The sequence below is a fragment of the Schistocerca americana genome, chromosome 6 (assembly GCF_021461395.2).
Source record: "Schistocerca americana isolate TAMUIC-IGC-003095 chromosome 6, iqSchAmer2.1, whole genome shotgun sequence".
Lineage (NCBI taxonomy): Eukaryota > Metazoa > Arthropoda > Insecta > Orthoptera > Acrididae > Schistocerca > Schistocerca americana.
The window spans coordinates 67,615,668-67,631,384 of record NC_060124.1 but is presented as its reverse complement, the minus strand read 5'-3'; the positions used below and the strand labels follow the sequence as shown (position 1 = coordinate 67,631,384).

At 40.5% G+C, this 15,717-nt stretch overlaps 1 protein-coding gene across 2 annotated transcripts in view; it reads right to left on the bottom strand.

Moving 5' to 3' along the window:
• Positions 1–12,982, bottom strand: part of LOC124619767 (AT-rich interactive domain-containing protein 5B-like) — a 343,213-nt gene extending 330,231 nt beyond the window's left edge. For both annotated transcript variants that reach the window (XR_006980125.1, XM_047146349.1), the window contains exons 1-2: positions 12,876–12,982; positions 12,403–12,660 (exon numbers count right to left, since the gene is read on the bottom strand). Coding sequence is in view for 1 of the 2 variants with exons in the window: in XM_047146349.1 (XP_047002305.1) it covers positions 12,403–12,660; positions 12,876–12,926 (309 nt within the window). In the remaining variant the exon portion in view is untranslated. The remainder of the gene's footprint in view (positions 1–12,402; positions 12,661–12,875) is intronic.
• Between the last annotated feature and the right edge of the window lie 2,735 nt (positions 12,983–15,717).

Sequence of the window (15,717 nt, the reverse complement as noted above, 5' to 3'; positions counted from 1 at the left end):
AGCAGTGTCTTTCCTCCCACAAACAAAATCGTTTTTGAAGTGGAATTTTAAGTGTACATTCGATAAAGAGGTCCCAAATTAGCCTCCTGCGATATTCATTTTTTCCATGTGTATAACAGGGATAGTAAAACACGAAGAGTAACTGGTACTGCAGCAGCCACAGCACAGCGCCACCACAGCCCTCGCCTACTGCTGCCCCCATGCAGCACCACTGCTCAGTCGCTGCTGGTACAACATGTTATTCTTCGTGTTTTACTATCCCTGTTAATACATGTGGAAAAAAAGAATATTGCACTAGACTAATGTGTGACCACTCTGTCGAATGAGAACGTAAAACTCCGCCTTAAAAAATGATTTTGTTTGTAAAGAGAATCAAACCGATGCTTTTCTGTTATCGCATGAAAGACGTGATAGCAATAATTGTTTGGGCTGACTCCAGCCACACATTGCAAAAGCGAAACTGCAAGTACGTGCAGAAACATCAGAGAAGATGCGTGTGACGACTCCTAGGTGAGAAACCCGGTGTACATTAACGTTATTTACCCATGGAGAACGGTAAAATACAGTTTTCATGGAATTTTTTTTCTTCCCAAAAACCTCTCGTACATTCAATGTTTTCTTCTTCCTCTCTTCTATCCACTTCTTTCTTGCTTCCTTGTCTTTGAAATTTCTATTTTCTGATTTTTTTTCTCTGTATTTTTTCCTGTCTCTCATGTGGAGATGTTAAGTTTCCTGAGGTCTTCCGTGGTTTCCTTTACCCAGTTAGTTTTCACGGTAATAATTGTCACTGTGTTGAAAATTTTCTTGGTCATTCTATCTTCATTCATCCTATGTATGTGTCCGTAGTAGTTTGCCCTTCTTTTCATGACATTGTTTTTAATCGTTTATTTCTGTTCGTATGGTTCTTTTGTTGGTATCTTTATCCAGATCCTCTCTTTCTGAACTGGCCTGTAGGTCTTTCTCAATATTTTCCTCTCTTGTTTTTCCATCTCCTTAATTTTCGTTCTTCCCTTCGTTACTGTTGTTCCTGAGGCATACAAGGCCTATGGTAAGACTGGTGTACAGTAGCGTCGTAGTTTGGCATTTATGGAAATACTTCTTTTGTTGTAATGGTTCCATGTAAGTTTATATGCTTTTTCGTGTAGTGTGTCTAGAGCTGCTTTGGCCGCTTTTCTGTTATTCGTTGTGATGGCTGTATCATCGGCAACGACCAGACATTTTTATGTTGACAGTTGTATCCTTGTGTCTTCCCATCTTTACCCCATTGACTCCTTTGTGTCATGTCTTGATTACTTTCTCCAAAGCCGTATTAAACTGAATGCGTGACAACCCGTCTCCCTGCCTCACTTCTGTCTTGATTTCGAATGGTTCCGAGATCTCCCCTATAAACTTCACTTTGGATGTTGTATTCTTTAATGTTCCCTGGACTAGCTTTCTGGTTTTGTTACCCACCTTCATTTCTTCCAGTGTGTTAAAAGAGTGTTTCTCTAGCTATGGAGTCGTAGGCCTTCTTGAAGTCGACGAATGTTGTTGTGATCCTTGACGTTCTAGTTGTCAATATTGTCCACTGGCGCCCGGAAATGTTCATGTATTTCACAAATCGTTTTTTTCCCGAGCAAACACCTTTACGCTGCACATTAAAAATTTATTCCTCAACCGGTGTTCGAGAATTACCTCATCAGTACCAAAAATGTGCATTTTAAGGTGTCATATATTGTGTGTCCATAAATAAAGTCCAGCTACTCACAGAGGTCCAGTATTGGTCGTAACTGTCGTATGGCAGCGAAAATTGGTAGATGTGCCAATGCATTAATGCGGAACCGATTTATGCTGGAAAAAAATAGTTCCAATTTTGGTCGCCAGGTGCACATCTAACGCTGTGAGTGCAAGAAAGACATACAGAAATGTTTCCATATATAATGGATTCGGAACGGGACTTCGGCAGAAAAGGTCAAACAAACGAGAAACTCATAATGTTGATTTTATTATTAACCGCCGCTTATACAATCTGTTCAATTTTCAGCGTAAAACGTGCGACTCCCCGTAGAATTTCAATGAACGTTGAACCAGTTCTTTCTGACAAACGTAACATTAACTAAGCTGCGTATATACTGCCTACGTCTACTACTGTAACGTCACGTTCCTTTAAATAATTTCTTTTTATTGTCTGGTGTGTTGCATGTGTTTTATAACTATTTTTTGTCTATTGATCCTGACGATTGGCTACTTTTCGAACACCACTTAAAGAATAAATATATAATATACAGTTTAAAGGGTTTTGCTTGGGGGAAAAAATTACATTTGTGAGCTATATGACGGCATTCCGAAGAAGTATAAAATCCTATTGACCACTATACTGCTGAAGCAGAAACAACCAGAAAGCTAAAGTTCGTTCTAGCCAGGCTTATCTCACGAATGTAATCACCAACTTACAGAAAATCATTCAGGAGCAGAAAGCTAGAACGAAAGGCGCTGGCATACAGAGTGCCCGAAACTTCCCGGTTCCCTTTCGATTCTGTGCAGTTGACGAAATAGATAAAAAAAAATAAAGTTTTGCAACACCCCAGTTCCCAGAACTCCTAAAGATAGACGTTGACTGTAATATTGTATCACAGACACAATCCCTTTGACTGTTCAGATATGTCACTAAACCCGCCCAAAGACGTAAACAATCATGCATGAGCAGCGCGTATTTGACGGAGGAAGATCCGACAGCCGATCAGTTCCAGTCATTCCATCAGGAAGGACGTGTTGTCAGTAGTTTAACCATGCCTAGACGCTCAATACCGCGGTTCGATCGCGTCCGCATTGTTACTTTGTGCCAGGAAGGGCTTTCAACATTGGAAGTGTCCAGGCGTCACGGAGTGAACCAAAGCGACGTTGTTCGGACATGTAGGAGATACAGAGGGTCTGGAACTGTCGATGGCATGCCTCGCTCAGGCCGCCCAAGGGCTACTACTGCAGTGGATGACCGCTACCTACGGATTATGGCTCGGAGGAACCCTGACAGCAACGCCACCATGTTGAATAATGCTTTTCGTGCAGCCACAGGACATCATGTTACAGCTCAAACGGTGCGCAATAGGCTGCATGATGCGCAACTTTACTCCCGACGTCCATGGCGAGGCCCATCTTTGCAACCACGACACCATGCAGCTCGTGGCCCAACAACATGCCGAGTGGCCACGCATCTCGTGGTCGTGCGGCAGCGTTCTCGCTTCCCACGCCCGGGTTCGATTCCCGGCGGGGTCAGGGATTTTCTCTGCCTCGTGATGGCTGGGTGTTGTGTGCTGTCCTTAGGTTAGTTAGGTTTAAGTAGTTCTAAGTTCTAGGGGACTGATGACTAGATGTTAAGTCCCATAGTGCTCAGAGCCATTTGAACCATTTTGAACCGAGTGGCCAGCTCAGGACTTGCATCACGTTCTCTTCATCAGTGAGTGCCGCATGTGCCTTCAACCAGACAATCGTCAGAGACGTGTTTGGAGGCGACGTGGTCAGGCTGTTCGCCCTAGCCACACGGTCCAGCAAGGTGGGAAGTTCCCTACTGTTCTGGGGTGGCATTATGTGGGGCCGACGTACGCCGCTGGTGGTCATGGAAGGCGTCGTAACGGCTGTACGATAAGTGCATACCATCCTCCGACCAATAGTGCAACCATATCGGCAGCATATTGGCGAGACATTCGTTTTCATGGGCGACAATTCGCGCCCTCGTCGTACACATCTTGTGAATGACTTCCTTCAGGATAACGACATCACTCGACTAGAGTGGCCAGCATGTTCTCCAGACATGAACCTCATCGGACATGCCTGGAATAGATTGAATAGGGCTGTTTATGGACGACGTGACCCACCAACCACACCGAGGGATCTGCGCCGAATTGCCGTTGAGGAGTGGGACAGTCTGGACCAACAGTACCTTAATGAACTTGTGGATAGTGTGCCACGACGAATACAGGCATGCATCAATGCAAGAGGACGTGGTACTGGGTATTACAGGTACCGGTGTGTACAGCAGTCTGGACCACCACCTCTGAAGATCTCGCTGTATGGTGGTACAACATGCGATGTGTGGTTTCTATGAGCAATAAAAAGGGCGGAAATTATGTTTATGTTGATCTCAATTCCAATTTTCTGTACGTGTTCCGGAACTATCGGAACCGAGGTGATGCAAAACTTTTTTTGGTGTGTGTAATATTTTTTTTTGTATTCTTCCCTTGAAGCTGACCAAAAGCCCTGTTGTCCATATTGTATTGCTCTGTTTCAGTATTGCATTGTTTCAGCTATGAAGCCATGACTGGTGTGAGCAGATATACTTGCGCCGCAGAGGAGCGATTAGTGTCTTGTGTGCTAGTGCACGAACGTCAACGGACAGGGCGAACAGTGACAGAGGATAACAAATGCATTCAGAGATCGGTCTGATAAGACCCCGGTGCGTAATATGACCAGGCTTGATGGGGGAGAAAAATGATTTTGTTTCTGTCAGTGTCACAAACACGTCGCGCAGTGAGCGTAAGAAAACGCCAGAGGAAACTGTGCCGTCGTCGTCGTTCAATCAGTTGAGCACTCTCTCCAATGAGATCCATCCGCAAAAGAGCACCTGAAAATCGAATACTGCGCTCATCAGTGAATGACCCGTTAACTGCTGCGGTGGGGCCAAGCGGACCCCAGGAAATTTTGATTCGCTTGAATGTTTGCAACACTGTCGCACTGCAAGTCTCACGCCAGCACCTTTCAGACAATGTGCTCTGAGCTATTCAACAGAGTTGTGCTCACAGTAGGAAAGTTTGTGACCGTAGATCAGTGTTCCTTTCTGTTGTAGACTGACCCCCCACATAGCGAGTATGAGAATTTTTTTTTTTTTTTTTAACGAAGTATTTTCTTCTACATTTGATGAAAGTCTACAGCTAATCCTTGATGAAGTAGTGAGCCATTTCTGTTACGACGGTTGTTGAGAGCTTGATGGGTATTATACAGTGGCCCACGAAAATCGGCCCCGGGTACTAGAGTACTCATTGTCACCCGACAACTTTCATCCATTGTTTCGAAGCTGTTGCGACTATGTTTTGTACTGCCAGTATTTCCTTATTATCTAATATCTGCATGTTATCTATCTGCTCGTGGAGGGCAAAAATTCGTGCGCAATTTGCGAGCAGTCACTACTCGGGGCCGGTTTTTCGTGCGCCTCCCTGTAGAATATCACTGTAAAGTCATCATTCAGCTTTTTTGAAAGCGTGTTCACGGTGAAACAGCAATAAATATTAAGATTATAAGAGTTTCTTTCATTTTCAATGTCCTAATTTTGAAATAAGAAACTGGGGTCCTGAGGACCCAATCGTACCATTAGTGCAAAAGAACTTCATTATACCATCTTTTTATCTGCAGCTCTTTTCTTTTCTTTCCATGTTTGCAGGTAAATTATAGTATATGGAGTCCGCCTTTTCGCAAACACACTGTGTTTTTCTTTTTAAGCACACATGTTTTAGCATCTCTGTGCCATCATCATGGGTTTTTGTTTATTGAAAACTGTAAAAAGTGAACATATTTCAGGTTGTAACTGATTTAATAAAGTGAGGCCTAAGGAAAGTTTTTGTTCGTTTTGCTTCTTACCGTGATTTTACATTATGTGGTTTTGCAGGACCAACAGTATGGTGTCCTGCGCTGGTAGCTTGTCATCTGCAAACCAAACGATGTAAATGTGCATTTCATCGGCGAGTTCGTAAAAATAAATATACGAGCAAAACATTTTGACACGCCAAAATCACGTTTTTTCTCCAAAAACAAGGAATGCGTTAACCCGCCGATGACATTCGCATTTATATCGTTTGGTTTGCAGATAACAAGCTATCAGTGCGGGACACCTTACAGTTGGTCCTGCAAAACCACAATGTAAAATCACAGTAAGATGCAAAACCAACAAAACTTTCTTTAGTCCGCACTTTGTTAAATCAGTTAGAACCTACAATATGTTCACTTTTTACAGTTTTCAATAAACAAAAACTCACTGGTGATGGCACAGAGACGCTGAAACATGCCTGTAAAAGAAAACACAGTGTGTCTGGAAAAACGCAGAACCCATTTCCTTTAATTCATTATACCAGTTGTTTGCTTTTGTGGTCTTCAGTCCAAAGACTGGTTTGATGCAGCTCTCCATGCTACTCTATCCAGTGCAAGTCTCTGTATTTCCGAGCAATTACTGCAACTTACATCATTCTGAATCTGCTTACTGCATTCATCTCTTGGTCTTCCGCTACGATTTTTACTGCCCACGTTTGTCACCAGTACTAAATTGGTCATCCCTTGATGTCTCACAACGTGTCCCACAACCGATCCCATCTTCTAGTCAGGTTATGTCACAAATTTCTTGTCTCTCCAGTTCTATTCAGTGCCTCCTCATTAGTTATATGATCTACCCATCTAATTTTCAGCATTCTTCTGTAGCACCACATTTCAAAAGCTTCTATTCTCTTCTTGTCCAAACTGTTTATTATCCAAGTTTCACTTCCATACATATCTACATTCCACACAAATACTTTCAGAAAAGACTTCCTGACAAATCTATACTCGATGTTAACAAATTTCTCTTCTTCAGAAACTCTTTTCTTGCCATTACCAGTCTACATTTCGTACCCTCTCTACTTTAGCAATCATCAGTTATTTTGCTGCCAAAATAGCAAAACTCATCTAGTACTTGAAGTGTATTGTTTCCTAATCTAATTCCTCAGCATCACGTGATTAATTCGACTACATTCCATTATCCTCGTTTTGCTTTTGTTGATTTTCATCTTACGTCCTCCTTTCATGACACTGTCCATTCCGTTCTCAACTGCTATTCCAAATCCTTTGCTGTCTCTGACAGAATTACAATGCCATCTGCATACCTCAGAGTTCTTATTTCTTCTCCCTGGACTTTAATTCCAACTCCAAATATTGAACAACTTTGGCGATAGGCTACAACCTTGTCTCACTCCCAACTGCCGTCTGGTTTCGTGATTGAAAAAGATTTGAGAAAGAATTTAGACCGACGTCTATGAATCAATAGTCTGACAAATGGGGCACCGAGCTGCAGCCTAAAGTCGTCTCTCGTTCAAGCGCGTTATTTTCTTAATCCGTTACATTTCTGTTACACGATAAATAGCGCAAACTCAAGGCTGTCAATTCAACGAACTATCTAGGAATTACAATTACGAACAACTTAAGTTGGAACGATGACACAGAAAATGTTATGAGGAAGGCAAAACAAAGACTGCGTATTATAGGCAGAACACTTACAAGATGCAACAGGTCTACTAAAGGCACTGCCTGCATTATGCGTGTCCGTCCTTTGCTAGAGTAATGTTGTGCGGAATGGAATATTTACCGTATAGGACAGACGGAGGTCACCAAAAACATCCAAAGAAGGGCAGCGTGTTTGTATTATCGCGAAATAGGGGAGAGACTGCCATGGGTATGATATGCGAGGTAGGGCGGCAATAATTAAAACAAAGGCGATTTTCGTTGTGGCGAGATTTTTTTTCCGCAAAATTTCAATTTCCAACATTCTCCACTGAATGCAGAAACGTTTTGTTGACATCCACTTACAAATGGTTCAAATGGCTCTGAGCACTATCGGACTTTACATCTGAGGTCATCAGTCCCCTAGAACTTAGAACTACTTAAACCTAACTAACCTAAGGACGTCACATACATCCATGCCCGAGGCAGGATTCGAACCTGCGATCGTAGCGGTCGCGCAGTTCCACACTGAAGCATCTAGAACTGCTCGGCCACACCGGCCGGCCATCCACTTACACAGGAAGAAACTGTAATGTACATAGTATTACCGTGGTAGTAGTACTAGCTGAAGTTGGTCTGTATCCTCAAGACATACTGCAATGAGAGATGATTATTAAACGAAAAAGGCAACCATTTCTAGAAGTCCCGATTGGTTTTCGGAACACTTCATTTAGACTTTTGTACGAAAGTTGATCCTCTTTTATTCGTAGCCACAGTGACTTGGGGACTTCGTTCCCGTGTGCACTCAAACTGGTCCCTGCATTCGATACCATCCAGTCTAGTTGGTGCGCTCAGGAACAGGGCTCAAGTTCGGGTCGCCTTTATTCTGCGATACACCAAGGAAGTATGTGGTAGATACAAATCCATACATCCTTCCAGTGAGGCTAGAAGAAATAAAGTTTTTCCCCGCGTTTTTATATGCAAAAGGTTATTTAAACTTTTCCGTAATATCTCTAAGCATCAGATATGTAGTTGATTAAAAAGACTCTTCTGGTCTTGTGTTCAGCAACGGTTCTTCAGAGCCTACTAGTCTACTCAAGCTTAACATGAAATGCCCATAGAACTCGTAACTGTATTCCACAGTTCTGTTAGTAAACCGCGCACCTCCGAATTAGATCAGCACGCCAAGCTTGAACTGCTCACAACTACTCCATACTAGATTTCTGAACTGGAATTTTTCGTTCTCAACAGCCCCTCATGTCCTCTCTTAATCAAAGACGCATCTCCTGTCCTCTGTGGCGAATCTTAAGTGCCAGCTGTTTTGCTGTAACTTATATAATAGCTTTTGGAGGTTTTCTCACGAAGAAAGTTAATGTTTAACTTCCCGTCGACAATTATGTTACTAAAGTCTGAGTTGAGAATGAGGACGGTAATCAGCCGCAACCGTTTCGAATCAGCCTCCCCAGCATTCGGTTTAAGTAACTTAAAGAAACCACAGAAACTTAAATGTGGGTAGTCGGAAATGAATTTTAAGCCCTCGGTCAAATACGAGTCCAAAGCCGATATGAAATCATTAAAGAGAGAGGTAAAATTATGGAGAATATTACAGTATTCTTTCAATATATAGTACAGGCTTGGATTTATTGGGGCAGTTCTGGTGAAATGTGAGGTATGCCCAGGAAAGCGAATACTAGTGCGATTGAATCTGGACTACTGCTCCTGTGTTGTTAACACATTGGTCTGAAGGATGACGCCGAAGCAATTATTAGAAAAGTGGCTAGGCTCGCACAGGTCAATATAAACCATGCGAAAATTGTATAGTGATGCTCGGGGGTACGAGTTACACGGGGTCTATTTGAAAGTAGGTGACTTACTGAGAAGCCATTTTGTGCAGTTTTAGAGAATTAACATTATAGTTGCACAGTACCACAATTCTGTCTCCATCATATAATTGGGATATACGACGACAATACGAAAAGAGAGAAGGTTGGCAATGCGTAAAATGCAAAATTTGATCGGCAATCGGGAGTCCAAAGTTAAACATTAGGGCCACCTGGGTAGCTTCGCTTTACTACGGAGGCATAAAGGTGGTCGCTTTGCCCTCGTCCCATACGCATATGAAACAGGACAGAGAGCAACTAATTTTGACACGAAGCACCCTCTGCCATCCACTGTACAGTGCAGAGCTTACGGGCAAACATAACGGTAACAAGGACGCTCAAATTTCCGATAAACGGTGACATTTCTAGAAACAGTACCATATTATGAGCAGGGTGCCTTTCGAATACAGAGCTCAATTGGCTAATAGCTTTTAATACATATTTTTAAAAAAAGTTTAAGAACTTTACAGCGATACGCTATGTATTTGGTACATAACTGAGTTTAGTTTAATTACTGGAACTATCCCGAGTCTGAACGCTGTTCTGTACAAACATTTACTTGCGACTGGGACACGCTGCTTATTGATCCACAGTGAAATGCGCCCGTCCGTGCGATAGCATGTATCAACAACTGGGACAGGTGGCCTTGTTCAGATCACGTCGGCTCACCATCGCCAGTACACACTCCAGTCTAAATCTTCCGTTCGTTTTCCGGTACGCCAGCTGAATGCAGCGAATGACGTGCTGTACGAAACTATTGTCGCGTGGTCTCTCCGGCCGTCGAGCTCAGATTCAACAGTGGGTGACCCAGCGCAGAAGTAGTACGTCAAACTTTTCCATTACAGTGGCACTTTATGCTGATATGTACACTGAAGGATTGAGAAAGGCAGAGGACAAAGCTTGACAGGGCATCGAATACAATCGTCGAATCAGCTAACGGAAGAATATTTCAAAGCCGAGTGTTCAAACCACTCACTGACGGAGGAAATGAACTAGTAAAGGCACCACCACCTCTCACTGCATCAAATATATCAGCCCAGTTGGCAAGTAAAATTTAGTCTACTGGCACAAAAAATTACCACAGTTATCCAAAATGTGCTACTTACGAACTGCCTACCCTTTAACTGAAACATCCGTTCTTTCTAAGAATGAAGAGAGGTGAGTAGTGTCCTAACAGACATGATGATCATCATCATCGTCGACAATAACAATAACTTTTTAAGTAATACTACCGCGTCCATGAATGGGTACAACCCCTCTACATGGGGAGAAATCCTGCGATTCCTTAAGACTCCTCAAGAAAGCAAACAGCTGTTCACGTTTCTGAGTTTGTGTACAGTACCTAGCGCACAGGGCATTAGTGATAAGTGTTGTAGCTCGTTGTTATAGCTTGATTTATAATTCCAACTAAGTGATCGTTGTTGTAGGTGCGAGTATGTTGTATCTGACAGCTAGAAGCAGTCACATTTCTCCTACTTCACACCCCTCTGCAAGAAGCTCTGAGGCTGTGAAACTAAATTCCGCGCCCGCTTGTAAGCATTGCACACGGTCAATGTAACCTTCCATGTGTCTCGGTCACTTCGATGCCGAACTACTACCCTCCTTCCTTTAACAGCCCGCGGATAACCGAGTATTAAAGACGGAGGAACTATACGTCACGTAATTTCGGCGAGTTAATCAGCCTGAAGTGACGGCATCATTCTTGGTTGCTTAATGAAAGCGGTCGCTACGGCCGGAAAACGCACGGAATCGTTTCATCTGCAATATATATCGCCAGTTATGCCGATGCCATCAAATCACATTCACCTGCGACTGCCGCCCAGATAGCTTGAAACGAGGTATCAATCAGGCTGCGGATCTGAAGGTGCTCGTCACTAATTCTCCGGCTAAGCGACAGCAAACTGCGGAGCTATTCCATAAATTACTTTGCCGTAAGAGGGCTATCAATGTACCGGCCAAATGGCAACAGCGCGAGTACAGCTTTATACCCTTCTCTTTCCAGCCCCCACCCACTACCGCGCTGCGCTCCTCTTTTTATGTTCCGATAAAAAAAAAGGCACAGCTTTTTTTATACATCAAAACTCCCAAGTTATGTCCATGTGTATAAAATGAAAAAAAGTTGCTCACAATGATAGGCATATATCTGCTCAAGAAATTTTTTGTGTTTTGTAATTAGTATTCGGAATAACTTTCTGCCAAAACGACTTCCAACGTCTCATTATCTAAGATCCTTAGATAATTCTAAACAAGTGGGGAAAAGTATCACATAGACGTTACTCCCCGGCGTATACGATGCAATCACATTCGCAAATGCCGTTATGCTTTTATAATACATTATAAATTCTCCCACGTTACGATATGTTTTGCCCTTGTTATGACACACGGAAAATTTGTGGATTAGGAGAGCAGTGGGGTTACTCCACGATCTGTGTGCTATGCGCCTATAGTCATATTACTATACATTAAAACATGCAGTCACCTCGAAGAGTGGGGGAGGAAAAAAAATGAGTTGTCCAGAGCAACCGATTAAGTTTGCTTAAACACGACGTGAATATCGCCGAAATTACGTATATGATAAAGCAAGTCTTCAGCCACGCTAACAAATTACGGGAATTTGTAAAACGACTTGTTTCCATTACGGCGCTGTTTTAACAAAATCTTCAGAATATGCGAATAAAAGTACAGTGCAATTAGCACTAATGCCTCGGTTCGAAGGTCACTCCATATCGAAACGACTCTCTGCGCTATGAAGATAGAGTACACTCTCGACAGAATGTATCATTACCCGCCTGGTTGTCTTACAAAACTGAAGTACTTTGTAAAGGAAAATTATTCGCATCGCATGTACAAGACGGTTATTTGATATTTGCTCCCGTATACTAATTGCCATCAGGCGCTGCCTATTGCAGTAGAAGCCAAGCAATGAAGATATTATTCTATTTGCTTTGCCTCTACCGAAACGTTATCATCGACGTGTCCTGTGATATGCAGTAACCCAATATTTAAGCACACACACATTGCGGGCCTGAATCTACCTCGTTCCAAGGTCGTCTTCATAACTACATCGCCTATGTGAGCGAGCTGTTACGTTATTGAAAACATACTTAATGAAACGACAAAATAATATGATCATGAAATAGCAAATACATAAAAAAATTAATTTCATAATTAAATATAAATACTATAATTATTCACATTTATAAATAATTAAATTTATTATATTAAAACTGTTTCTAAAATTTACATAAATATATGAAAATGTTATAACATTTAATAACTTAAAAGTAATTCGAATAGTCAACATTCTTACCTCTCCATGATCATCACTTCTTCCTTCTGGCGTATTTTCGGGTAGAAAATATAAACGTAAGCTCGCTAGCACTTGTTCGCTATTTTTGTCCATCCACAACAACTGTAATTCTCCAATACTCATTAAATCAGAATCACTCCATAACTTCACAAAGAAAAAATCACTTAGGGCTAAAATCCTGCACTTTCCGTTTTTGTTATATTTAAACGCTTTATAGAACGTATAGGGGCCGTGGTGTCCGCAAGGTGCACCGATTAACTGAAATTAAAGACATGACATGTATTATAATCAATTTGTACCGCCCTCGTATTCGAATTCATAGACGCACTTCCCATAGATCCATTCATGACTTTGAACGGTTCAGTAGATGTCAATATATCTAATAAACACAGTATTAAAATGATTCAATCTCTTCAAAAATATTATTAGATACTAATACTTGTCTAATAGTCCCTCTAAAATAATTTACGTACCTGTATCTTATTGTTATCCATTATAAAATCGTAAGAAATCACTGAGCTCATACACAGCACACCACTTGCACATCAGTCTACTTTGTATTTACTCTAATTATGTGACGTCACCGATACTGTGTTTCCTACCCATGATGCTCTGATACAGGAAAGAAAATAATGGCGGATTATTGTCCATATGGTGTTGTAGTGTAGTTTCCTCATACCTGTACTTTTGTTTCTTCGTTTGTTACTGTTTTTTGAGTTGATATACTTTGCAGGAAACAAGTTCGTTATCAGCTTATACCATCGGTATCACTAAATGCATGCAAACATGGCGTGTTTAAGTGAAAATGTTTGTTCGAAGTAAAAAAGCGCACGGAAATGAAAATTTAGGTGATTGATTTTAAACGGTAATTGCAACTAAAACAGAGTGTCCATTTATTTTCTGCTAATAATAGTTACAGAATTTAAAAATTGGATGTGTTGACTGCTGTTCAGGTTAGATCAACCGTTTTAAATGTGAATCGCAAAAGCAGTCGCTTTAAATGAAAATGTGTAACTTGCGGTGGAATTACCTTCCGAAGCGAGTGTATTTATTATCTAAGATTTGATGCATGTTTGTGTGGTTTAAAGTATATACATTCGTAGGTAACAGACTACATTCCAGTGATGAATGCATGTTACAAAAATATTTTCAGTAAAAATATTGGGTACGGTACGCGGTTACTCCAAGAACATGTATCTAAAATTTATACTATGATATCTATGAGTTACAACACGATGTGGATGGGGCATGTTAAGAAACACGTCCGATCCCTGAGAGTGAAAATGTGGACTGAGTGAAGATTCCTGTATTAACGTTAGCACACTAAAGCAGTGGTAGGATTACGTTAGATATTCTTTATGTTGTATGGATCCATAATTAGAAAATCCACAAGGATATAATTTGATAGTGTGAGGTTTTCTATCGGACAAACCAAGTATACTTATTCTTCACCTGTTGTTTATGATTGCCTTTAACATAGCAATGTAAACATCATTTCAGGCAAAACGAAAGTGTGGAAGAACTAGCCACAATGCTCAAGCAAGCAATAGGCAGATGGTTTTGCTTCGCTTGTAGAACATTGTGATAAATGAGCAGTGAGCAGTTGTGATGATTGGAATTCGTCGCTTTCCTGTTTTGCAACACATTTCATCTCTACATAAAAAATTCTGATATCACTCTTTAAAAAAATCATTTTTTTTGTTTATAACTAGAAATAATATAAATTTGGTTTTATTTGATTCAAGCACTGCCTAGAAATGTTTCTGGTAAACAGGCTCAATTTATTTTATGTAGATTTCTGTAATACACCACATTTCTTCCTTCTTGTATTGTAAATATCTCATTATCAAAAAGTCTGGAAGTTTTGAATGAACCATGGTAGAAATTTATCAGTGTTAAATGAAACAACAAGTTTGCTGTTGTTTCATTTAATGTCAATAACAGTCACGGTAAAGCCTAACCTAAAATGTTTGCACTTAAAGAAATTATCAGGGGGAAGAATCTGTGAGCTTTATCAAGAGGGTACTACTAGTAAACTGTTGTGTTCTTTACGTGCTTCCACATTACTTCCTCGTTCATCATTACATGATTACAATGATAGTTGTCAAAAAACAATAATAATACATGGAGTTTGAACAGAGACTTATCTGCTATTGATTTGCAAACATTCCTGTTTCCTGACTTCAGTTAGTTTTCCATTGAATTTGCAAAGATTCTCCATTTTTTTTTTCTCTGTGCTGGATAACAATTTTTTTATAGATATTTTCACCAAACATAGAACTTGTGCTCTGAATGACACACAATGAAACACAACCTAGATGCTTTTTTTCTTTTTTTTTTTTTTTTTAATGTTTCCAGAAATAACTGAAACCAGTCGCCTTTCAGTTATTATTTATTTGCAGTGACTTCATTCAAATAGTGTATCAACTCATCATCAGGTGGTACACAATTTTTATGAATATTTGGAGAATCATTGGGGTTGTGTAGCTGTGGAAAGACAGAAAAACTAAACAGTTGAGGACTGAATGTGGCAAGAATTATTTACATCAATTTTAGGAAACTCGAAACTGGTCATGGTAAATAAATACGAACTGAAGAATCACAAAAGGCAACTGGTTACAGTTATTTCTGAAAACCTTTGTTCATTACAGGCACAGTGATCCACATCCATAATGAAGAAAAGTTTTATTATTTTTGTTGTTTTGTAAATTGCAGCTTATCTGAAATGGATTCTTGACTGTAGGCCTCAAAAACCAATAAGAAGTAATGTGCTACAACCTAAGTGTAAGAGTCCAAGAATTTTGAAGATGCTTCTGTCAATATTGTATCTGGTTTACTCAATAATCGTAATGCTCAAGTTTGTTGAATAAATTGTTCAGTCGCATTTCTCCCAGAAGATAGTTCCACAGCCAACAAGTTATGAAAATTGAAAATAAGCTAGAACTTTTGTAGTTTAAATCGACACAGTGACAGGTATACCATTTCAGAATGTAAAAATATGCCAAACTGACCTTCATGTTTAGCTTATTTGAATGAAGTGACAAGGTGAACTGTACCTGTTGCACTCTTCTTGTTGAGTTCCAAATAACATTTTGAGCTGCATTTTTGTTTGTTTGTTTATTATGCTCTTTCTGTTCTTCACGTATGGCTTGGAAGAGCTTTCTCAGGAGAGATGCATGATGAACTGTCATTCAATTCATTTCCTCCTAAACAGCGAAACCAACTTGATTGAGAAGAGTGCTTGACTTTTCCAGTGTGGTTACTAGAGTTAAGACATTAATGAATGAAAATAACTGATGTATCAGTTTAAACATT